Genomic DNA, 27191 nt, shown 5'->3' on the forward strand with positions numbered 1-27191 from the left:
TAATCTGATGTGAATCACACTGTTTAAGAGAAGCATGAATATTAGACAGCTGTGGTGACTGGCTAGCCTTGCGCCACGGGAGTACGCTGGGTTACACTTCAAAGCAGATTGTAGCTACCTTGTGGATAACTGAAATACAGTTTGGGAATCTACCAAGCCATTTTTTWAAAAACAATTTCATAAAAAGGGGAAAAAAACAACAAAATCTTATTTCAGGGCTCTAAAGTGAAGCTACATATCCCTGGCACTGTTATTCTTAATTCATAAAATACTGATATCCTTAATTGAAAAAAGTCARAAGAAAACTGATACAGAATGTCATCTGTTGAAACAGCAGCCTTTATTGTGGAAAATTTTGCAGTCCTGAAAAATGGTTAAACCAAACAAAGAACTGGTCCAGAAGTCTTCTAAATATTTCATGRTATTTGATATTTAAAGGTTTCAAAACCTTATAATAAATTAATGAAAAATACAGGTAATGTTACAGTTCCTCTGTCTTCTTGTTTTTTTCTTAGGAAATTACTTTTGGAACAGAAATTAATAGGGCTAAGAGGGCTAAAYATGTAAAACAAACTTTTCAGTTAGAAAAAAAATATTCTCCTGCATGACAATGCACAGTGTTTTTGAGACTGAAAAGGCATATAGATACCAATCAGAAATTCATCCAGCCATCTCAGGAGACAGCGGTGGTACTTCATCCACTTTGAGAAATGTTAGGTACTAAAAATATGGAAAGCTCAGGCAAGCCCATTAAAAAAAGAAAAAAAAAAGATTAAAAACAACTTCACCCAAAATAACTGCAGATACATTCATTTGGGTAAAACAGTCATCTGTGTCTACTCATGCATGCTGGCTGCTCTCACTGCTGCCGCTCGTGTCAATCTGAAGTTGAGAGGTAATGGCCCTACGATTCGGGGGAACTGCTGAAGTGTGTACTCAGGCTTCAGTTTGAGAGATGGGTTCATTTATCATCATAATAAGCTATTACCATTGATAGGTCCCAACTCATTGAAGAGACAGCCAGTCTAATTGGCTCAACTGCGTTAGCTCTGGATGTGCCTCAAGGAGACGAGCAGCTCTTTGCAGGTAATATTCCATCACCCAACAAACCATTTGTTTAATAATTCATCACAGTTCAGACTGGAGTTCGAGCACATGATTCTCCTCTCAATATGCCAAATATCTGGTCTTAACCGTTTTGTCTCTTGGGCCCAGGGAAATGACATTAGTCATATTGTAGTTAGAGTAACCCTCTCTTCAGGAAACTTTTAAAATATTTAAAATTTCCACAGAGATGTTCTTTCTAAAGAAATTTACTCTAGTTAACTAGAGTCTCTCTTTGGAAAAACAAAATCTTTGCCCCCATCTCCCCCTCTTACTGCAGATTAAATTACAGTATGTAAACCTAATGGGAACATAAGGGAGCAGAGGTCAATTTGCCTTCCAGGGATTTAATGAAGCAGCATGGGCCCATTCAGAAATCTTTAACAGTCAGGTAATGATAAGGTAGATGACACAGACGGACATACAGGATTTAATCTATTCAGATATTAGATCAAAGCGTGAGTGACTCACAATATTAAAACCTTTACAATAATGAATCTACGAAAGACAACTGAAAGCTAAACCAGTAGTTCAGCCCTCTGCTCACTACTGTGCTACTTTCTTGTCATTTTGGTTACCATTTGGTTTTTCAATTCTTTGTCAGTATTCTGCAGCCATACAGAAAACTTCCTTTTAAGCGCTGCACTGCCAAAGGCTTAAAGTTTTCATTTCTTCTGTCATTTTCAGGGATGTAAGATGTGATGTTAATATTAGATTAACTAGCTGAAATGGTCTGTCCTTATCTCTCTCTTTCTTTTTAGTATAAAACTAAGGAGTGCAAAGTGATAGTTGATTTTGATACTTGCTTTTTGTTGACTAACCAGAAATGTAGTAAGTTTGGCATATTATCCTGAAAAATAAGGCAGTCACAGCATAGTGGACTTATCAGTCATCAATCATTTATGTAAAAGTCAAGAATATAAAAAAAATCTGCAGAATTATGCTTTTATTTTTTCAATTTTTCTACTGCTGATGAAAGGTTGATAATTACAGAAATTTGAATTAAAATTCATTTCTTCCACCACTCTCCTTTCTTCCCTACACTGGTGAGTAATGGTACTTTGGGTATCAAAAATGAGTAACTGTTTCCTTTAATTACTGTCAATCAAATTTTTAAAATTATAATAAAAAAACATTCGGACTTTTTTGTTCATAATAATGGATGTAAAATGCCATTGAAAGTTAGATGGATTAGGTCAGTCACATCTATGTACCAACTGAAATTTTATATGACACCAAGTACAGCAGATAAATAGAGGTGTAATGCACAAATTCATACACATATACCTCTTGATTGTATCTATACACCTGTGATTAGGCATCCAGATTCAATGAACTGTGCTTCAATGGTTTAGTCTTAAAACTTCTCAATGCCATAAGGCAAGGTTGATCGATCTAATTTAGGAACCAAAAGTTAGCTGTCTAAGGACAGAGAATAGTAACATTAATTATTATACATAAAATGGAAATAATAGTATTTATTTATCATTTGGAGACTCCAAGTCAAGAGGACTTTGAGCTTGCCAATGCAAAGCTATTGAGCATGTCAGACTTCATAAACAATATAGCACAGATTGAAAGTACTACAACTAATTTGTAGGAAAGGCTGTTTCTCTTCTGCAGCATCAGAAATTCAGAAATTCTCAGTACGCTTGCCCTTCTGCCTTTTTGATGTAGGAGGTAAAAGTAGAATAGCACAAAATTACAAAACTAAAGCTCATAATGGTACCATGAAGTTTTATTAACGGCTTACAGACTCAACAATTTCAATTACACTCTACTTCAAGATTTTGAAATTTGTTTAAATTCGAAGTAAAATTGGGGGGCAGTTAAAATTAAACAGAAATAGCAAATCAATTATTCACAAAAGGAAACCCCAAAAACTCAGCCAAGCACTAACTCTTTGCATCTATCATAATTAAAGAACGACCTTTCAGTAGCTCTAACATATACCCTTTTTGTAATGGACCTAGATTCCTTTGTCATACTCCTGTGCAGCCCAATTTAGACTAGATTTCTGGACAATAGAATTCTGTCTGGTTAACACAACAGGATAAGCTGAGAAAAACTCCACTAAGCTTTTTTTTTTTTTTTTTTTTTTTCCCAGGTGATCTATGATCAGGAAATAAGACCAAATATAATTTTCAAAACAAATGCTTATTTATTCAAGAAGCACATAGCATGCAAAGGTATGTAAGAGGCACAAAAATCCTGGGTATCCTCCCTTTCATAAACTTCATATTTCCTTTGCAGACGTAATAATCACTGTTTATGTGATTTATAATCCAGCTACCTCTGTCTTCGGAGAAGCAAACTGTACATTTGTCTCCATCCTTCCTGCTTGTTGATGTACAAATCCATAGGCAGAACAGTTGTCTCCAAGTAACAGACTTTTCCACTTTTCTTCTGCTTTGTTGGATTCTTCGTTATTTTATTATTTGGGATCAGAGATAAGAAAATGAAAGCTTTCCAATCTAGCAAGCACATTTCCCAATTTACTATCTTCACCACTATTTCCCAAGGTTCCTCAGTATTCTCTCTCTAGCCTTTACTTCCCTTCTTCTATGAAACTATTTTATATCCTGCTTGTTTCTCCATTTTCCTGCTGCCACTGTTCATTAAAACCCTTGCCTTCAAGGCAGACTTGGATAAGCAGGTAACCCAAAGGACACTTGAGATTTATGAAATAATTTCATCAACAATAGATTTCCTCTTTTCTCTAAAATAGTATAAGGTGATTTTAGCAAATAAAATTAGCAAAATTAAACATATCATAGGATACATGCAGTACTGTAGTCAATGGACTCAGCTAGCCAGATTTTGAGTCCTGTTTCAGCTCATTTCAAAGGCATAAAAAGGGGTGTAATAGGAATCCCTAGTTTTCCTTGCAATCACAACAGTGGCTGTAATTGAACCACCCAAGCAGGCTATCCAAATATTGTCAGAAAATGTTACAAGGAAAAAGGTGTGTGAAATTTACTTATATCTTGATGGTTCTTTATAGTTGTGGGTAGCTGAACTGCAAATAGGACAGTTCTGATATTTTTTGTAATATGTACTTGGCATCAACCAGATTTTGGTTAGCCACAACTGTGAAAAAATACATAAAAGTATTCCATCTCACTTCTCAGTGCCACGCTGAGAATATTTCGGCAAAGACAAAGAACCTAAACCCAACCACGTAATAAGAATTCAGTAAACTTAAAGGAAGCATCAGCTAGCTGTGGTTCTGATCTTCAAAATGTTTTGCTCCTCACTGCTATTCCGTTATATTTGTCTCATCTTTTCAGCATCTGAATTTGGCTATTAACTCAAATAATCTTTAGAAGTTATAGTGAAGAGCTAAACAGCACATTTGGTATATGCTGTAGACAGCTTACTACTGCTCACTACGTTTGGTTATCATGGTAACTTAATTTCCATCAGGGCAATTTAGACTATGATTAAAAAAATATATATTATTTATATTGGTTTAGAATTTACTTGTTAAAAAGTAAAGCCACAACAATAAACTAAACTAGCTTTTTATCAGAAGAATGCATTCAAATACAGAAGCCAAATAGTTTTCTTTACAATAGCATTTTTCAAAATAATCATCTTCATTTTCTGGCATGTGTTGGCACTATGGATGGTCGCTACTTACAAGAAATCTGAGGGTATGCAGCAACTCTGAATACCTTCACAGACTTTGCACTGAATGGAAATTTCTGGAATATTATGTGCTGCAGATGGTCTATTGGGTTTAGCTCAGCCGGTTAGAGTGTGGTGCTAATAACACCAAGGTCACAGGTTCAATCCTTATATGGGCCACTTGCTTGAGAGTTGGACTAGATGATCTCCATAGGTCCCTTCCAACCTTACCAATTCTATCATTCTATGATAACTCATTGGCCTGCCAAGCTGTCATTGTTGCATAAATCTGTGCTGACATGTATGTGTTTTTCCCCCAGGGCTCAGTCCTGGGTCCCATCCTGTTCAAACTTTTGATCAATGACCTGGATGAGGGGACAGAGTGCCTCCTAGGCAAGTTTGCTGATGATAGCAAGCTGGGAGGAGTGGCTGACACACCTGAGGGCTGTGCTGCCATTCAGAGAGACCTGGGCAGGCTGGAGAGCTGGGCAGAGAGGAACCTCCTGATGTTCAACAAGGGCAAGTGCAGAGTCCTGCACCTAGGGAAAAATAACCTTAGGCATCAGTACAAGCTGGGGACTGACGTTCTGGATAGCAGCTCTGCRGAGAAGGACCTGGGAGTGCTGGTGGATGACAAGTTGACCAGGAGCCAGCAAGGTGCCCTTGTGGCCAAGAAGGCCAATGGTCTCCTGGGGTGCATTAGGAAGACTGTTGCCRGCAGGTCGAGGGAGGTGATCCTGCCCCTCTGCTCAGCCCTGCCAAGGCCTCATCGCAAGTCCTGTGTCCAGTTCTGGGCTCCCCAGGACAAGAGAGACATGGAGCTACTGGAGAGAGCCCAGCGTAGGGCTATGAAGATGATCAGAGGGCTGGAGCAYCTGCCCTGTGAGGAACGGCTGCGAGAGCTGGGCCTGTTTAGCCTGGGGAAGAGAAGACTGAGGGGGGATCTGATCAATGTGTACAAGTACCTGAAGGGAGGGTGTCAAGGGGACAGGGACAAACTCTTTTCMGTTGTCCCGTGTGACAGGACAAGAGGCAATGGGCAGAAATTGAAGCACAGGAAGTTCTGCCTGACGGTGAGGGGGAATTTCTTCCCTGTGAGAGTGGCAGAGCACTGGCACAAGTTGGCCAGCGAGGTTGTGGAGTCTCCTTCTCTGGAGATCTTCAAGGCCCGCCTGGATACAACCCTGTCTACCATGCTCTAGGTGACCCTGCTGAGCAGGGAGGTTGGACTAGATGATCTCCAGAGGTCCCTTCCGACCTTACTGATTCTATGATTCTATTCCTGTTTCTTTTACACATATGAGTAATGTGCATAGAGCATACCTATTTTGTCCCACTTAGAGTTACACAGAAATGTATAAAGGTCTGCACAAATGTTTTTTGATATGTTATGGATGATGCTTGAGGATCATGTTCTATTCTTCATCATGCTCTTCTTTATCTCTTCACTTTGCTAGCTGGGATACCTTTGCATACATTAAAATCTGAGGCTGAAACTCATTTCTGTGCAGTGGGCATTAAAAAGTCAGTTTAACTCGAAGTACTGGACTTACCATCATGACAGAAAATTCATTCAGCCAGTTAGCAAATATGTCAAGCATGGCCATTATGGTAATTAATGGCGGTCTGCATAGACTTGGACAACCAGTCTCCACTAGGGAACCAAATCATTTAAATGTAGGGCCTAGATTCTCCAGATAACTAGTTGAAAGAAAGAAGCATTTTTTWAAAAAAAGATGCCAGAGGGAGATCACATCAGCCCACCTAAATTTCACTATTTCTCTGTCATGACTGTAAAAGGAATACAGACATAAGCTTAAGGAAAATCCACACACTTGCTAAATTTAAGGTATAGCTAACTGTTGGAATTATACAGGCTAAGTCATTCACTGCTTTCCATGAGAGGCATATGAATCTCAAAACAAAATGGTGGTAGAAAAAAGTGCTTCCACCACCAATTCATTTCTCACCTCAGCTGTTTATACCAACAGGTGCTAAGTTTGCTCTCCCTTTTAAGGTAGACAGTAAAAGCAAGAAAAAGATCAAGATCTAACTTTATTGTGTCTTACGTATTAGGAATTTTTGATATCTGAAACTAAAATCATGACACTACTCAATGAAGCTTTCTGGGTTTAAATGCATTAATAACTTAGGACAATTGATCTTGGCATTTCTGTTCCAGCCGATTATTGTATTATTTACACATCTTTATGCTTTGGGTTTCATCCTCCTCTCTGCTGTGCCTCCTTCCCTATCCTGTAGACTGCAGTTTGCTTCGCATTATTCTGCCTTTTGCATTAGAATTGCCCAATAAATGAAAACAAATGGAAGGAAATAAACATAAAAGCCACAAAGACCTAGCTTATGATTGTTTTATAATTCAATATTTGATCCTATGTGGTATTCTGGGCAGTTTGCAATACATATAAAGCCACAAAACAAGCTGCTCACACCATCCCAATCATTCACTTTCCACAGTAGGGAATTTATTAAAGGCCAAAACTTTTGTAATGTTTATACATGTTGGTCACAGGTTTACTATAGTGTCTCCATGTTTGGAAACATTGACCTCTGACTGTCAGCAAATAGGTTATACACTTAATTATGAAAGAACAGACAAAATAAGTAAACTCTTAAGTCAAACAAGTCCCTTACTATCCAAACTGCAGGCACAGACTTCACACAAAATTTTCAGTTCGTGTCTTGACTCTAAGTTAGAGAAAGAACAATGAATCCATCATATGTCTGCTTAAAAGTATATGGAGTTGATGGACATGATCAGGTGGAAATTTTCAAAGAGATAACAAAGCTTTTTACTGAAGCATCTTTGGCTTTAATTTCAAACATTTTCTGACTTCTCGAAGGACCAAACTGTATTTTTACTCACACTGAATGGGATCATGCTGTACAATTATTTCAAATTACTCTCATAAAATTACATCTGATGAAAACAACTGCTCAATCTGAATAAAATCTGTCACTATGCAAACAGGGTTTTAGAGAAGAGATGTTAGGGCTTCTACCACGTTGTCTGAAATTGGAGTAATGGCAGCATGAATATCTGCTCAAAGCCCAGATGGAGGAGTTAGAGGGTGCATTACCTAATTTTTGCATGATTGCTGAGTGCTTAGATTCAGCAGCGTTTGGTGATCTGGACTCCAGGCCCTCCTCTGCCTACAGGCTGATCTAACCTGTGACTRCTGACACAGGACCGTGAGGGCACTGTCCATCTGAACGATGTGGGTAAGCCTCCACCTGCACGTTTATAGCTGGGCCTTAGCAAAGAAAAGAAGGTGATATCTGCAGCAGCAGAGAGACTGAGACTTCCTCTTATCAAAGACGGATGTCTCCTCACAGATTATCAAGTGGACATGACATAGGAGGTCATATGCCTGAATCATATGTCTTTTGTCATATGTCATGGCATATGTCATATGTYTTTTTGTCATATGTCATATGTTTTCTATTGGTTAAATGTAAATGGTTCCTTCTCAGCACAGGAATCAAACTGCTTTTTCAGAGGTGCCAAAGGAAAACAGACAGAGCAGATACTTAACGAAGACTTCCRAAACTTCTTGATCAACTAACCTTTCTGCATTGATTTTAAAGAAGCAGGTGTTTCACATCATCCTGCTGAGTTTGGTATCTAAGTTGTGAGTAACTTAGTTACTGAACRACTAGTTACTGAATACTGAAAAGCAAGTGCTTTTCAGTGTTCCTACATAACAGTATCAGAATATAATTCATAATGCTTTGYGACAAACTGATAAAATATTTTAGCATGGATATAACTTTAAAATAAACTTACAGATTTGTTGTCAAAATAACTTAAGGAGCTGCTAAAAAAAACCAAATATGTTTTTCAAATATCTCTAAAATGTAATTATATCTGATAGAATACATTTTTTGSTAACTAGATGGTCTAACAGATCATGAGTCCTTATGATTGCTGCAATCCTTAGTTCAGTAGGCTATGCTAAAGTACTTAGGCAGGCATAGATTAACCATTTAATGATACTTAATAAAATCTTAATACTAGCCATCTTAAATCTGTTCTCCCAAATTATCTGATAGTTTTCAGAAAATAATTTCCTCCAAATTACTCCCAAATGTCTTCTGTGTCAACAAGTTTTCAAGTTTTCATTTCAAATAYATATTACACAGTTAGGCATGTAAAGTGTCTAGCCTCAAAAAGTGTTTCTGTATTATTCTGTACAACAAAGTTTAAGCTCAGTAAAATCCCACTTAGCTGACATTTTGTTAGTATTATGTGTATTTACAAGAGCAAAAGGAGATGGTGATGTTAWTTTAAATTACTTATGTTCTCGTCCCACTTTGATACAAACAACAATCCTGTAYTATCTACAGTCTCTCGTTATTTATAATGGGTCCTTAGGGACACAGTGAAAGACCAGCATCACACAGTCTAGTGTCATCCATTTTTAGACAAATATGAAAAAGCTGAAGGCTGCGCACTCAAGAGTATCCTATTTACAACACAATTTTCATCCGAAATAAGCATTTGAAGACAGATAAAAAACAAGCGGATAGCATACATATGGCAATTAACATTGTGGAGGCATACACAAAACACGTCAACTTTATACTAAAATAACTATTTTAAACAAGGTTCTTGGGCTATGTCTGAAAACTGGGAAATGCAAGATGGTTCCTACATTTTGTTACTGAATTTTACTTTGGGTGATACTATTTAAGAGCAATCATTTTAATAATAAAAAGGAAAGGCAGTTTTCCCTGATAGGTTTGTGAATTAAAATAGAAGCATACATCTATAGCTACAAGATTTCCTAAATCACTTTCTACACTTCTTAAGACAAAAATTCGTATGGAAACTTGCCTGCTCTGAGATACCAATTACCACATTGTAACAAAGCTAGCAATCACTCTCAAGAAATGCTGGGTTCATCCAGTTTCAGCTATTTAGAGAAATGCTTTATTGAGTTTACAAATAAGAACTTGCAATATTCCATTTCCATTGCATAACTCACACAGGCTAAGCCTGTCGTTACGACTATAATTTAAGTGATGTAACATGACAGTTAAGACATACTGTGGTAATTTCTGAGTGCTTTCAGTATTATTGTAGTATCAAAAATCTATATGGTTCAGTTATTAAGGCAAATTGTTTCATTCATACAGAGATGTCTGACAATAATCACAAAGGACCTCCAAATTACACTGAAAAAATATCTTCCATGTTCAAGTAATTTGTACATCTTCTTACCATTATTTTTCTCACTGAATAGAAACAGGTTGAAATTCTGTCTGGAAAAGTATCAGTTGATATCACAGKGTAAGTAAGTTCACCAGGTACGGAAGATTATAGAAAAAAAATCTTTCCCTTGCACAGCTGAGTAAGTCAGACTACCTTTAACAACTAATGGCCATGAATAGGATGCCCAATTCTTTGGAATGATGCTATTTAATTTCCACATGCTCACTTACCTTCTGTCATGTAGATTTTCAGCCAGCAGGAAGAAAATAAATAAATAAGAAGCTGACTAGCCTGAGGAGACTACTATGGAAAATGTGTTCAAGCATATTAACATTARCGTTTCAGATAAATTTTACCATTATCAGAGAAAGGTTGTGTAGCTTTCTGTAAGTTTAAGACTCACTCAGTCCTTTACTCTTTGGAAAAAAATAGCATTTTCATGGATATATCATGTATGATAGCAGAAATGTGAGACCTTGATAGTCATACCACTTAAGCACCTAAGAAGTCTTTTGAAGACTTTAGAAAGTAAATATTTGGTATTAACCTGCAGGGCATGAATGTGTGTGTATGTGCACACACACGCACAGGCGGATAAATATGTGCATAGAACTGGCGCAGAGCTCACAACAGCATTTTCTGAGTCAYGGGGCAAAGCTCTCTACACACAAGTGTCTTGCCAAACACTGAAGTTTTGCAACACACCCCCACAACATATGATACATTATTTGCATCTATGAAAAGCAGACAAGGGAACTGGTATTCAAAGCTGAGGACAAGATAGGAAGAAAAGAGGACAACTAGAACCACATGCTAGCCAATTCACTCGAGAAACAATGCTGCAAACTACATAGACTTCTCTAACAYCTGACAAGAGAAGCCCGAAGAGGCCTCAAGGTCAAAGAACTTAATTACTTTTTTCTGCTTAATTTTTTTGCCTCACAAGGACTCTCCTTATGCCTCATTCCTTTCTGCTTGCAGTTTTGCTGGTCAAGTAGCTATCCAGCTTAATCTGGCCTCAACTCCTCCCTCCTTCAAAGCCTTACTTCTCTCTCAATAAATCAAATTAGCATTTAGGCAAGTACCATCTGTACTTACTTTGTTGCCCAAATAAGAACTGGGTGCACTCCAATAATAAGTCTGTGGTAGTACTTTTCTTGCAGCCACATTGCTGATGCTAAGCTGCTGACGTCCACGAAAGCTCTTTTGTTTGGGGGTAACTCTGATGAGACCAGGCAAGTCCGTCAGATACCAGCCATTCATGTCTTCTATCTGTGAAGATAGAAAAAGAAAAATACCCATTACAATGACATTCAAGACATTAGTCATCTAAATACTCACAATCTCTCATTCTTCTATTTTTTTAAAAARTATTAGGTTTACAAATATGATTAATAGTAGTTTAGGAACAGAGGAAGTAACAGGATAATAATAGCAAACCTATTCTCATTGTACAAAACCAGGATTTATATTATTGTATAAAACCAGGTTGTCACTAACTGCATACCACATGCAAATATTTGTTTCCAGTGCTTTCACATCATCCAGAGAGGGCAGAAAATTCTATCTTACTCACAACTATGTAAGAATTATTTCTGCAATTATTATAGAAGTTTTCTCTAAATAATAACAGTCACAGAAGGTATGGAAGATGAACTGAAAAATGTATATATTTTTTCTGATTGTTACAGACAGCATATTTTATAATAGCTTATAAAGCCTTACAACTTACAAGTTCAAATATTCATTTTAAAAAAGACAGTAAACATAAAGCAAAGCTGAAAAGCACCAGAACTTCAATTTCTGAAATCCCATTATTAAGAATGAATCAGTCCTCATACAAGCATAGCTTCTAGAGCGTGGATACAAGCAGAACAATAAAATAGCTCAGTTGTGGGCTAGAAAATTTTCCAGATCCTGGCATGTAAATAAGCATACTAGGCATATTTTACTTTCAGACTTCCAGCATACAGACAAGATAAAGAGCTAGTAGACCTGGAACACATTTCCCAGGCTAGATCTACAAACATGAATATGTAGCATACATCCGTTACAGTGGAACTAGTGTCCAAGCTTTGAGAACTAATTTAAAGTTCAGAGTATATTTGCATACTAAAGACATTTTTCTACAGCAAGATTCTGCAAATAAGAACAGCAGGTTCACCACACTTTTACATCCTTCTCCAGGGATGCAGCATACAAAAGAAATTCACCCAAAATGTCCCCATAAGCATCCCTTTTTCTTACATAAGCTGTGTGTGGTATATTTAGTGATTCAAAATTGTTAATTATTTCAGGCCTGGAAATTTAAAAATGACCTGCAAAGAAGGCTGCTCTATGGACATGCTGCATTTAAGATATAATCAAGAGTGATTATATCTGCATATTCCAGGACCGTGTTTATGCACATAGCTTCATTTATGACTGGTTTTTCTTTAGCAGTATTGCACGATTCAATTGCACTATTTCAGAAGTTTCTGACAACGAAATCAAAAAGCTTATAAACATTTCCATTTGGACAAATGAGAAGACTTATGTGGCATGAAAGAATATGCGTGATTTTATAATAGSTGATAGTGGACAGTGACAACAGACAAAAACAGAAAACTAATGACATTTACACAGTGACATTTTACAAATTTTCTTACACTTTTGTAGGCTAAGTGAGAGTCTATGCAGATGTCTGTTTTCCCAGAGCAGAAACATTCTTCACAGCCTTTTGGATTATTTTGCTGCAGGTTGAAGAAACCTGGTTTGCAACGATCACAGTTTTCTCCTTCAACATTTTCCTGGAAATGCACATTGGAATATCACTTCAGCTGTCATAGACTAGAATGTGAGACCACTGAGATCCCCAGGTATTACTCTCTTTTGCTTTCATGCAGGGYTAAAAAGACATTTACAGGAAATATTCATCTGTCAATATTTGAACCAAATCTTCCATACAATAGAAGTTAATCTGGCTGCATGAAAATAACAAAATCCAGAATTTTAAGATTTTTAACTCTTCTTCTACATGAATATACATATTGGATTTCAGACAACATTCTAATTAGTCTTCTGATTAATTAGAGCAAGAGAGGAAGGAAGTAAGGAACCCAATAATGGGGGCCTTAACAGCTGTAGCTATGTAGTATGGCTGATAAACTACTGTGCATGCTCAACTGATGCAAACTATAGGTATGCAGTATGAGTTGTACCAATCCTTCAGTGTATTGTTTTTCAGTGGCCTGTCATTACTAGCTGAATTCAGGCTAAATTCAAGTATGAACAAGGCCTGTATTTCTCCTTTCCATGGAGGAAGTCTGCCAACTGTGCAGCCAGGTCTGCAAGCTCTTCTGTACAGTCAGGRCACTAAATGTACATAAACGATTTTAAACAAGGCATTTCGTAATTGTATTTTTCAGAAAATTATTACATTGTGCAGAAAGTCCTGCTACCCTTACGAAATAAATCAATTTATGAAATAAATCAATAGGCAAACATAAAGCTAGCTTTTCTACAAGGAATATACTACAAAAGGCTCACACTGTGGTACTGGCTTAGTAATTCAATATTTTTCCCAAGACAGGCCATAAAATGCTTTCCTTCTCAAAAGCGTTTTATATATAGTCTCTTTAATCCAGGACACAATACTCTATGGTATGCACACAGAACCAAATTGTTGGCTCCAAATCAACAGAGAATGAATACATTATAAATAGCCTGCCCACACTGTGTAGTCTAGGATTGCTTTAATTGTATAGCTCTTGAAAAAAAGTTCAGCAAAAAGCCATTTGACAGCCTCCTTGTCAAGATGAGGAAAAGATGGAGAGAATAAGGTAAAGCATGTGGTGGTACAGGAAAGCAGGAAAGCAATGGTGGATTAAGAAATAATAGAGACAATGTAGGGGAGAAAGGACAGGTAAAGAAAAGAAGACAAAAGCAAAATATAAATCAGATTTCACTATATACTGTGACTACTATTATACTGTGACAATGTGTAGCAAAATAACATTGTGGTACCTCTGTAGCTATGCTGTATCTATGCTATCAATCAACATCATCATATACTGACTGTTCTACAAACAAAACATTTCTTCAAMACAATTCTCACAGCTAGTAGTCAATAAATTTTAACTTTGACATCTCCTTAATTTCAAGGATGGTATTTTTACATTTTCGTCAACAATCTTAGGACTAGTATCAATGCATATTTTAGTCATAGATGTTGAAATCATCTAGTTATTTATGCTCTATATGAAAAACAACGTGAGACRGCCTTTGGAAACTTAGAGGCACACAAATGCTCACATGCACAGTTCTAGAAAACAGAATTATGCACGCTGCTCCTAAAAAGTTCCTTGCTGAGGTGCTTCGTGTGGGCACAGTAGGAGGAAGAAAATAAAGAGAGYTGCAGAGCACAAGTATTTGTTTAAATGAACAGGAGAACAGTATCTACTCTGCAGTCACACGCATGTCCTCAGTGAGAAAAACCTGTATCATTCTCATGAGTAGGTAGTAAATTCACTGAGTAATAGACGCATAAAGCTTGAAGTTGGAAAGGTGATCTAACCAGCCAGTGAAGCAGTGTTTCTGCAGTCTAATTTATTTCTGAATATCATGTTCAGTCCAGTTTTAAATTACTCAAAAATGAGAYTTTAACTGCATACAGCCAAGAAACCTTCTCTGATAATCAGTGATAAAACCATCACTTAAAATTGTCCCTCACCTTTCTGTGCTTTAGTTTACTCTGGCTGATGTGATAAAGGTAACAATCTAATGCCCACTTTGTTGCATTTTGCTTTTCATCCTAGGAACTATTTTCACCAGTCAATTTCCTTAACAAGAAAAAACTATCTTTAGTAAATTTTAGAGCTCATTATATTTAATTGAAAGATGTGATTAAGAGAAGGGAAGCATTTTTCCTAAGACCTGTTATTAACTTGTCCAGCATCCCACTTTATTCTTCATATAGAGCATAAGTAATGTGATGATTTCAGCATCCCCTTGACCATAACTGGCATTGATTTGACTTTGAAGATTGCTAGTGAAATAAATGTGCATGCATCAGTATCTCAGCTATCTGCAAAGGCTATCTTTTTTCCCCAATAAGCACTTATAAAGGAATTAGCAAAGCAAAGAGGAGACAAATSATGACCAAGGAAGAAAAAATACATACAGTATGGACTCTCTGGGATAGAAACAGAATCTCTATTCTGTATTTGTTATTTTGGTCTGATTATACCAACAGGCCAGTTTGGTATTACACAAATAATGCCATAATAATAAAAATCATTCAGCAGTGGGTATCTTCCTTTTAGCTTAGGACACCTCCATCAAAGTTCCCTTTCAAGTCAGAACATAGCAAAAGCACCCCTCATCTGATCTCCTAGATTTGATAGCCAAGGATTAGAACTCTGATATGGACAGATTTTATTTCTAACAGAGAGCATCTGAGTTTATACAAAGTAGGGATAAGGTTAATAKCCTGGATAGATTTCACTGCTATTCAGCTGTCACACCAGAACTTTTATAAGTGTATGCAGCATGAGCTGACAGAGCAAAGTATTTTTTGTACTTTCTTGCGCTTCAGAATATAAGTATTTTTGCATTTACACTTCTGTCCAATTATGTTAATTAAGTACTGGAAGAAAACTCCAACAAGTACAACACAGGAAAAATAACCCACAGGATAATCAGCTGTCCTTTGGGCATATTCTTGGTGACTGACTAAATTGTAACTTTCAGAGCACCAGCTTTTCAAAAGCATTTCTGGTATTTAGCTATTTTGTAAGAAATAGATGTATGTGGTTTTAAAAGATTGTTTGTTTCAAAGTGATTTCAGTATATAATTTGCTGGAGATACATGCAAGCATACAGTGAAAATCATTCTTGATCTTTCTTCATAGAAATTCATAGATTTCTAAACAAGCATCCCAAGGCAAGAAAGAATATTCTCAGTTTAAAACTTACTAAGAAAAGAGGATCATACCCCTTAAGACAATCCCTAAAATGCTATATGATGTTTTGTTTGTTTTAATACATCGGCAGTTTACCACATTTGCTCTTCTGAAGTATTACTACAGGTTATTTTTACAGCTCACAGTATGTATAGTTTCTAGGAGTTTGAAACAAATGATTCACAGACTTCTTAAGGATCTCTTTGCAGATTTCTAGAAGACTTATACGACTGGCAGCGGACTCCTAGGTACCTGTTTTAATTACAGTGAGTACTGWGATGACCCAAGACAATCCAAGAGTACACAAGAGACCTAAAACAAGTCTCTTGTCCCATGAGAAGTGATGCCATACAGATAACCACRCAGCTGACTAGGGCAGTGGAGCACCATCGTAATGACAGAACTCCACTGCCTGCAATCTTTCAGTATCGCTGGTCTCCTCCTGTGGCTCAGAAGAATTTGACATCCATACCTTGCAGATGCAGAGCCCTATGCAAGGGTCAACATTCACGCTGCCTTTCACGGAGCAGTTGCAGGGCAGGCAGTCAGGATATCCTGTGTAACCCAAAGCACATCTATTGCAGCTCTCTCCTGCATAGCCAGGCTTGCAGTGACAGAAACCAGGCCACATATCTACGGGCGGAGAAAGAAACAACATGAGACACACATACTCGAATTATCATTATCATACGTGTTAGTGCRCACAAAGCAACACCTTTAGTAGGTATAATGTAAGAGTGTCCGCTCTGGGTCAGATTACACCCCTACTTACCACAGTATCCTGTCTGAGAGTGGCTGCRTCAAAACATGTAAGAACAGAGCAAGTGTAGAGTGATTTGAATTCTAAGTTTCCAGGAATCTGCATGTTAGAGATTGTCTGATCTTAAAGTTGCACCTAGATCTTTGCATCTAACAGTCTCTGAAAATCTTTTCTTCCATTAACTTGTCTAATTGCCTTTGAAGCTGTTTTTACTTTCAGAATCTGTAAAGTTCTGTGGCAGCAAGTTATACATTTAGCCATGTATAGCGCGAGAAAACATTTCATGTATGTTAAATCTGTATTTACTGCCCTGTAATAACCATTCCCCATTCACTCTCTCCATATCATCTTGATTTCAACATACCTCTATCATATCCCACATAACAATTTTATTTCCTATGCCAAAAATGCCTAAGCCTACTTACTATCTTTTTACCCAGAAACTGGACTGTATAGCTGAAAATCCCTATTGTCCTTCTCTGCACTACTTTGAGTTCTAATAAATTACTTAAGTGGGAGGGAGTGTACAGTGTGGACTTACAAGTGGAACAATGATATTTTCAGTTTTGTTCTTAAAACACCAGTAATTTCCTAAGGCTCTTTTGACTGCTGCTGAGCCATCACTGAGTTAACACAGGCAGGGCACAATCTAAATTCTAAGACCTGTTTCATTAGTGGTAATACCTAATTTAGAAATCACTGTAATCAACGTACAAGTAGAACTGCTTTCCTCTGTGTTCTACTTTCTATTTAAATGCTACAGAAATCCATTAGTTATTTTATTATCTAGCTACTGACTATCTTGAGATCCTTCTGAACATTTTGGACTTCACTTTTCTAAGTTTAAATATTTTTGTTGTACCTACAAAATTTAACCACTTTCTTACTCATCCCTTTTTCAAGTAATATGTGATTATTTTGAATTGCTCATATCATTCTGCTTTGTGAAAATGGTCCATTTATTCTTATCCGTTCTTATGCTAAGTAATATTAATTCATGACCTTTCCTCCTTACCCCATTTTAGCCTCTTTAATGGTCTTTGGTGAACGACCTTGTCAAAGCTTTTTGAAAATCAAAATACAATATTAATCAAAAGAACCTTTGTTCACATGTTCATTGACTCCTTTAAATAGATTCATGAGGAACACTCATAGAATCATAGAACGGGTAAAGTTGGAAGGGACCTCTGGAGATCGTCTAGTCCAACCCTTTTAAATGAGTGGCCCATGCGGGGATCAAACCCGTCACCTTGGCATTACTAGCACCATGCTCTAACCTACTGAGCTAAACCTAACCCTGCTCCCTGTGACAAAATAAATTATCTTAAATTTTGCCCATTAGATSGAATTTTAGCCACAGGTCAGTGATGGCATATATCTTTTACTGTAGTTCTACTGATCTGCTCGGTACAGAAGTTAACCTCCTGATTTTCGCTTTCTGGAATCCCCTTTTTCTAGGTGCCCCTTTAATAAACTGGACAGTTTCTATTCATGAGATACTAATGTCAATTAAAACAATATATTACAAAGTATACTTATGCTTCAGCAATTTCATTTTTAACTATCCACAGAAGCCATGAATAAATCTCATCTAGCCCAGATGATTTCTTATTATTCCTTTATCAGCTTGTTCTAAAACTGACACTTGTATTTGCGACAGTTCTTCTGACTTGTTCCTGTGAACAACGACTCCCAAGTGGGAAATTCCCTGAGTTTTTGTACTCACCAATACAAAGAATTCATTCAGCTTTTTTTGCTGTGTCCTTTTCTTTCTTGAGATCTCCAATTATTACTTGATTACACCTTAATCATATTTAAACCCTACAGAATTTGAATCTCTAGCAGTCTTTTCAATTCTGATTCATCTGAAGAAGCACTTAGTAACAATTAAGCATTTACCAAATTATTCCTCAAAGTATTTTGATGTGTTATTAAGAATATGATGTTACAGAACCTGTCACAATTTATGTCCATTTCCTCAACTGGATATAACTTCACTTTTGAAGGGAATTTCTTTTTCAGCTCCTACATACATTTTATTTTATTTTATTTTATRGCTTAATTATGCTGCTTGAGCCTTTGCACTACAGAAATGCCTCTTCTCTGAGTGCCTAATGGCCTATAAACATCATGGCCTGTCATTGCTTGCTAATCCTTGGCAATATCCACAAACAATATTCCTTCTGCTGATAAAATTGGTTTTCAAGGGGGGCCTTCAGACTTCTACAAGAACATTGAATTTGAGTGCTTTTCCAGGGGAAGATTCTAAACCAGTTCCTCACACATAAATCCAGACTTACTGCTCTTTTTATGGATTCTCTAATTAGGTTTTTGAAGAAGCAGTCACCTACAAGAGTTTAAAATATTATCTGTTAATCTATACAGAGATGAATTCAATCTGTCTTCTCTACCCTTGCTACCTCTTTGATCTCTTGTAGCAAGTCATATTGACTGACACCTTCTTGATATGTCCTAATTATGAATGGAAATTCAGTGCGTGAAGTTTCTGTGTTACTTACTATCACAAAAATGGATGTTTGTGRGTCTTGGGGGCTGTGGCCCAGCAGCTTCCCAAATCTTTGAGTCACCCTCACAGTCAGCCACTGGTGAGCTCCTGCAGCACAGGAGACCTCTATCATCTATTAAGGGACCTCACATTGCATGATTGAGAGAGGCAACCGTAGAGACTACTAACAGTCATACATTCTTCTGCCTCTTAAACTTGTTGAGATGACTGGCTTATATGTCTTAGTGTGCTCCCTGCCTTCTTTAACTTCCAGCACTGCCACACTGGAAAGACCTAGTCCTTCCTACGTAATGTGTAAATTCCTGTCAGTGTCCCACTGATTATCTTTTAACAAGCTTCTGTGATGCATATTATGTCAACATCCTAATTGCATTCTAATTTAAGGCAAGATGTTTCAGGGTAATCTTTTTTCTTTGTAAAGAACTAACAYTTGACAGAAGCACATTATCTTCTGCTTTTGGTCTGATTACTTCATAAGCCTTGTTTGAGTGGGGCTTTATTTGTTGAAGCTCTTCTTCATTGTTTTCTATCTGAACATTATCAGTTTCTGTCCTATCTTGCAGTGTACAGAGGCTTGAAAAGTTCATCCTAGAAAATGAGTCATCTTGAACTAGGGGTTTTATTAGTCAGTTTTCTCCCAGTCTCACAATTTTTTAAAACTGTATGCATGCAAAAGCATGCACTGATGACCTTGAAAAAAGCTGGCAATCCAAAGAACGGCCTCAGCCATTTTCAATCTTGTTTAGCAGTGCATTAATTCAAAAAAAAAAAAAAACTTATGGGAACTGGTGGGACTGCTTGCCGAGCAAAGTACTATAAAGCTTGATTGAAAATGGCAGTGTCTGGATTGGAGACTGGGATTACATTATACAGAAATAATAGAGGGAAAAAACTTGACTGCATGACAGCCTCTGCATCATGAAACTCTACAAGTTCCAAACGTCATAGCTCTTACAAGTGCTTAAAAGCCAAATTACATTACTATTTGTTGAAGTCTAATCATGATGGCTAGAAACAAGAATATYGCTTTCCTGAGAATGCCTGCTACTGCAGTGTAGACCAGTTCAGAATGTATAGGTACCATCTCTTCTGTATGGACAACTACAAGTGATCACAATATCGGTGATGGCCTATTATCAGCATGGATCGGACATAGGTGGTTAAGTTCTGTTCTAAAATTCAGTGTATTAGTAACTTTCAACTACAAAACCCAGAAGCATTTTCATCAGGGTTTAATTTACTGATACCAAAGTTTGTGAACACACTACGATTCACTAAAAGCTTCTGACTCTAGCTTTTACCTGTAGTGTTCATGAACATACTATACAACACTGACACAAAAGAAAACTTAAAAAGCATTCTTGGACAACGTATACTAAGCTGACCAAAAAGGAAATTATACATACAAAATACAAAAATATTTCTTTTTCCTCCTGAAACAATGCCTGGTTAATTATAAAGAGCTTCCTTTATGTCGTTCTAATATGCAAGTGGGACACCATATTCCTTTGAATTAATCATTCTTCCATCTCAAAATCATAATCTCAGTATTTTACAAAGGAACTGAATGCGAACAGTGGTGAATGTTTGAATAGAAACTATTCTTTTTAATAGTATGAGAGTTTTGACTGTTGTTTTAMTTCTCTCATCCGTAACCTGCATACTCTGACCCACAGATTTGCTAAAGACATTGCACTGTCCTGCTGTGTTTTCTCTAGCTCTGGGACTCATATTCTCTTCTACTGCCTTTCCTATTAATGTGTGATATACCATTCCTTTCACTACGATATTAATCAAGCTCTATCTTTCTATGTAGAAACTTTAATCATTTCATTGAATAGATGTAATCAGTACATGGTTGTTATAGTAGATTTTGTACCTCTGGGCTCTGTATTTACAACTCTGCTCTGCTCCTTGTACATTCCATTGATCTCTTTTTTAAAACAGATCACTACAATATCTCCTGTCAATAGTTTGTACTTAGCCCAATTAAAAAAAGTCTCTTAAGAACTGACCTTGATTTTTTTTCTTGCCTTCCTACTGTATTTTCAGAAGCTTATTAGCAAATAAAAAAAACAAAAAAACCCCAAAGTACTGCAATCCATTATTTCCAAAGCACAAGAAAACAGTTTATTCTCTATTTGAAGATAGCTTCTTCAGGACTACAGTGAAGAGCTTGTAATCCTATAGTAATGATATAGATGGCATGCAAATATGACACATCCCAAACATTTTTTTCTAGGTTTCAAATGTAAACATATAGAGAGGAAAAGAGATGAAAAGATTAAGGCTGTGCTACTTTTAAGTACTGTTGTTGAAGAAAGCTCGTTAAAGCCAAAATGCTCTTTAAAGCCAAAATTCTCAAATACCTTCCATGGGAAATACTCCCCTAAATGTACGCATGGTTGCAAGCCATAAATCTTAAAGAATGTCTCAGAAAATCTACGAATATAAATCCTGAATTTCCAAATAAAAGTATCACAAGAATGCAGGTGGATTATTGATCACCTGAGTAAATTTTCAAAAATCTCCTGTGATATGCTTTTTTTTTAAAGATTTAACACAGAGAAGGATAAAGGTGATTCAGGTTTTTTGATCACTGCTGAACTTAAGCTTTAYTATCATTATCTGTCAGAGATCTCACCTCCTTCTGCATGTTTCTCATCTTTGACACAGGTATCATGTAAAGACCCATTTGGATCACAAGAACATGGCTGGCATGGATCTGGGCTATCTGGCAATACCTAAAAAGGTAAAAAGAGAAATTACAATTCATTATTCATTATTTACAAAAGAAAACAGAGAAATTACAAAACAAAACCTCAATTTTAATAACTAGAAAGTTCTTTTTTTCTTTTAACTACAATGAGGTGAGAACCACATTCTATGTAGATGGTTTGCATTCTAGCAAAAATAAAGCAGCTAGCTCACTTAGCCCATGCAGTATAGGCTTAAGCATTATATTTTTATGTATTAAACATACRTAAGCCATTTAGACACAGATATGTTTTCAACAAAAAAAGTTGTATATAAATATTGTCTTTTTAATAACTAAAATAAAAATAATGAAGTAGATTTTAAACATTCTCTACCTAAAATATATGTAAAGTAATTACTAACAAATAGTTCAATTATTCTGTCCAACATGAGACAAATGAAGTAACAGTGAAGATCACTAGACAATAGAACAATTTCCTTTCATTCTTGAARAGGATACCCCAACAAAACTTAAACCTTAGGGTAATATCACATTAGGGATATAAACTAGAAGTTCCACAGAAACTAAGATCGTGCGTGCATGTTTGTGTGCATATATGTGAATATATATATATGTATGTATGTGTATATGTATGTGTGTGTGTATATATGTATGTGTTAGGTATATGTGCATATCTATACACACACACATACATACACACACACAAATGCACATGTAAATATATGTGTATGTATATACGGATAGATACTGTCACTATTAGCTGGATAGTCTGATTTATATAAACAAATCAAGAAAGTTCCCCACTGCTGAAAAGAGATCAGTACTCCTTCTACCAAGCCTAAAAACAAAATAGTAAAGAAAATTTAATTATCATTATTTAATGATGTTTTCTGTATTTGAGGAGTGAAGTATAATCAGACTAAGYACCATGCTTTGCTCCACTGAAACTATACTGACAAAATATCAGGAATTTAAGCACACATTAATAGTGTAGCTATTTAAAGCACAGATGTAGCCCATATTGACAATGCAATCTAATATAAAATACATCTTCTGACAGCTTCAGTTTAGATGAAAATATAGCATTATATGCTGAAGCACAAAAAAGGTAGTGCCCTCTGCACTTAAAATGAAAGGCATTCATGGGACACTAGAATTTCAGTAATTATTTATATATCACATTTAAAAAATAAAAATTACAGACTCTCTTTCTCCAATATCAAATATAGCAACTTATTTTTGATCTTGGATAATACATCCTGAAATTCATTACTGAGGCAAAAAGTTCTGCTAACAGGATCACATCCTCCTTTAATTTAAACTGAAACACTAGCTGGAGGCCCTGACCTCAAGTGCATTCCTTCATATCAACAAAATTCGCTTTCATATTTCTGTGAACATTAACTTTACAGACTTCCAACTGTGAAAGGCAACACTGTCAGAATTAGAAATTAACCTTCATAAAATGGCAGTCAAAAAACTGTGCCGTYTCAATTTAATAACTTAACTCCCCACGCTGAAGTGGGGGCTCGAACTCCAAGAACTACAGTGAAGTGACAGCAGAAGATGCGATTACCCCTTTYGGCCTGAAGTAGCCGTCAACGCAGGTCTCACAGTTTATGCCAGCGGTGTGGYGCGTACAATTAACGCACACTCCCCCTCCAGCGTATTCTCCGTGGACGTTCAAACTCTGGTTTCTGTCAGCAACATTCTGGTCATAGTAACATTCCTCAGTCTTCCCATGACAGTTGCACGCTGAAAAAGAAAGAAAGAAAAAAAAACTCTATTCGCAAACATCRCTTTCTGGCTGGAGATGTAAGACTATTACTAACATATTAATAATAATCTTTCAACATTTTGCCATTTGTTCTGTGTATGCTGTGGCCAATAACACACTCAAATGTTAATCTACTGCATCTTCAGTCATTAAAAATAATATGGTAGACTCACAAATGCTGTTTGGAGGTCTCTGTATTATATCTTTTCCTCAGTGTTTTGTCTGGGGGAGACTAGGGAAGTGGGCAAACATAGCCTAACTATGCTCTTGCTGGATTTTTTCTTTTCTGTTTAAATTGATGATCCAATAACCTKCTGCTGAATGCACACCCACACGGCTCAGGAAACAGTTGGCCAAAAGAAATATAAAAGGATACAAGAACTTTAAGGGCTATAGCAAACTGGTAAGAGTAAATTAAAATAATTTCCATGAAAGCTAAAAGAAATCTTAAAAGCACTTGATTTACACATACGCATATAAAAACTGGGTCAGAACGAGAAGGCTCCCACTATGCCACTTTTCCAGAAGTTCATATTTGAATCTTTACGCTGCAAGCCCATACGTGTCTGAGCTAATCTAATAACCTGTTGCTGTGAAAATGAGGAGACTCTCACTCTCCCTCCTCTTGGTATTAAAGCTTCCAAATTTTAATCTGCGTTTAAAGAGGAATTTAAGGCTCATCAGCATTGCAGCAGCACTGTCATTCTACTGACAGCTTTGTGTTTGGAACCGGATCCCAGGGGATTGTTTCCACCACGAAAGCAGCACAGTTCACTGAGGGATGAACAGGGCATAAGAAGGATCCCTTAAAAATTAAACCTGAAAATTAACGCATCCTCATTTGATTCCAGAATGCATTCCCTGTACAGATAGTCTGTGCAAACAACAGTCTCTATAAGAATACATTACTGGACAGAAATTGCACTTCTACTTACACTTTACATTAATATGAGAATATAACCACTCTTGGTAAATCCACAGCTGCAATCCTAGAACTGAATAAATACGTATGTGTACTGGAGCACTAGATATTATGTTCAGAAATATATATACTTTGTGACCTCTGGAAGTAAGATGTTGAAGTTCAATTATTATTATCCTTGCTAGCAAGGAAAATGCATTTCCCACCTTGTGGGAAGATGGTATTTGAATGGATGTTTTCATTCCATGTTGTAAAATTAAATATAATATTTTTTTCCATTAAAAAGTCAGAAACTCAAATTATATTTTGATCATGTAAATTATTTTGTTTAAGCAAGGCAGAACATTATAATATATAAAAATAGCCATTTATACAAACATACTGCTGTTAAAGTTTAATTTAATGAAAAAATCTTTAAAAAAGAATTTTTAACTTTATCAGAATGGACTTCTATGGCTTTATCAAAACAAAACCACAAAGATTATTAATTCAAACAAAGTGGTCAAAATGATTTTTAGATATTATCTCATCAAAATCAGCATGTTACACTACCAATATTCTGAGTTCAATAAAACTAAAATTCTACAAATAATGGTTCTATTGACTTCCTTGAGTTAGTCTAAATAACAAGTGAACAACAACTGATTTATAAACAAATGTGTTTAGAAATAAAATCAATTCCAGAATCAAGTAGGACTCAATTTCAGTTTTCACCAGCAGTTACACTAAACCTTCCCTTCAGTACTGATTTTGACTTACGTTCACACTCATGCTTGACAAGGAAAGTTCCAGCATGCCAAGGTTTTTGATTGAAACCAGGACAACAATGATCACATGTTTCGCCACACGTGTTGTGCTCACACTGACAGACAGATTTCTAATTTAAAAGAAAATCAGATATTAACACAGCATGATGATTTGAAGAATCTGTCCATGTACATACTCTGCATTACACTTCAAATTAGGAGAATGTTAAYGTTCAAACTTCTCTATTTATTCCCGTGGTTTATTCCTTTATGTATTTTGCRCCCATCAAGTCAGAGACAGCAGAACGTGTTCAACCTTAATAGTTCTATTATAAGAAAACAACCACTGTGCAAAGGAAGTTGGCCAGCACTAAGAGAATCTACTTACAACTGTCTGAAGAAAGGAGAACTGGAGAATGACAATTCCCCAATACAATAAATAAGCCAAAGTGTTGATAGCTCTCAGATACAGTTTCACATTATAGCTAGCTTACACAAAAAGCAGTGAGCCAACCTCCACCCTTTGCCTCATGCAGCTGCAGAGCTGAAATCACTTTAGCTGGTTGATCCAATAAAAATACTCTTCTCTCTCCATTTAGCATTAATTTTGTAGTGGATAAGTCAGTTGCGCTGACTCATATACATGTGCATACATACATACATGTACGTATGTGTGCATATATATGTGTATGCATATGTACACACACACACATAAAATGTAGCTACATATGCAACCTTCTAGCTGCATCATAACTAAACACTATGTGAGGGTAGCAGAAGGGATTTTTAACAGAGAGGAACCAAGAGCAGGCCATCCTTTTAGTAGCACTTTGGTTTTTCAGCAGATCAGCTTAGTCACTGCATACAAACATTGCTATAGAGAACACACAAACTCTTTGATGCATAGAGGAAACTTGTGAAAGATAAAAGAAACTCTAGTTTGGAGAAATGAGGAGCAAAATATGCCTCCATAATATATGCTGGGAGATGGGGTGGAGGGGCATCCTCTCTGGTCCCTGTGAACCCACTTAAGGTCAAAGGAGCAAACTAATCTGGAAAAATTCTGGCTCACAGGACAAGGCATGAATCTTGAAAGATTAGGTCAAGTTACAGAATGTTTCAGAGCAGCATGGCAGTAAACACACTGAGTTTATTGTTTATGTTGCTAGAGAAATAATATGTTCTGCTACCAACCAGAGCCATGATGCTTTACAAGCCAAGCAAAGCCAATTTATTTCAGTATGGCTCATTCTAAAGATTATGCCTGGAGAGCTCAACCAAATGCCCCACATCTCTTACAGCTTGAGCTGCTTCATTTATTACCTCTTTTATACTGTTCTTTATACTGCAAAACATCACAACTCTGCTACAATGCTGTTTTTTACCCAGTAGTCAAACCATCCAAACTGAAGTCCTTCTTGATCTGCAATAATAGCACTTATTTTCAGACACGTGGCACTGGGACAATGCTGCCATTTGGTAATTAAGACCATCTTAAACAATGGTCCCTCACTTGCTAGGTACATCATCACTGAAAAGATTTAGAAAGATTAAAGCAAGGATTTCATCAGGTTTTAATAAGGACCATAAAAATTGCTTAGAACTACAAAAGCTGTCTCTATAACATTTTTCCAGTTTCTTTTCTTTTTTTTAAGCAGTTCCTATATAATTGCTTAATGTCCTATAGAAACAATAATTTCCATTTAATTCTATAAAACTTCTAATTAAAAGAATAATATACGAAGAGATTCCTTGTTGCACCATATCAGCAATGTTAGCAGATTGCAAATTCTGTATTAGTGATTATACGTGCATGGCGTGTATATAG

General features: G+C 36.5%; 1 protein-coding gene across 6 annotated transcripts in view; it reads right to left on the bottom strand.

Moving 5' to 3' along the window:
* Positions 1-27191, bottom strand: part of LAMA2 (laminin subunit alpha 2) — a 376763-nt gene that overhangs the window by 203037 nt on the left and 146535 nt on the right. For all 6 annotated transcript variants that reach the window (XM_085314063.1, XM_085314044.1, XM_085314054.1 and 3 more), the window contains exons 7-12: positions 25377-25494; positions 23495-23673; positions 21844-21943; positions 16385-16545; positions 12619-12759; positions 11069-11242 (exon numbers count right to left, since the gene is read on the bottom strand). In XM_085314063.1, the coding sequence (XP_085170189.1) occupies positions 11069-11242; positions 12619-12759; positions 16385-16545; positions 21844-21943; positions 23495-23673; positions 25377-25494 (873 nt within the window). The remainder of the gene's footprint in view (positions 1-11068; positions 11243-12618; positions 12760-16384; positions 16546-21843; positions 21944-23494; positions 23674-25376; positions 25495-27191) is intronic.

This window comes from Rhea americana, unplaced genomic scaffold (genome assembly GCF_003343005.1).
Source record: "Rhea americana isolate MKP2758 unplaced genomic scaffold, rheAme1 scaffold_110, whole genome shotgun sequence".
Lineage (NCBI taxonomy): Eukaryota > Metazoa > Chordata > Aves > Rheiformes > Rheidae > Rhea > Rhea americana.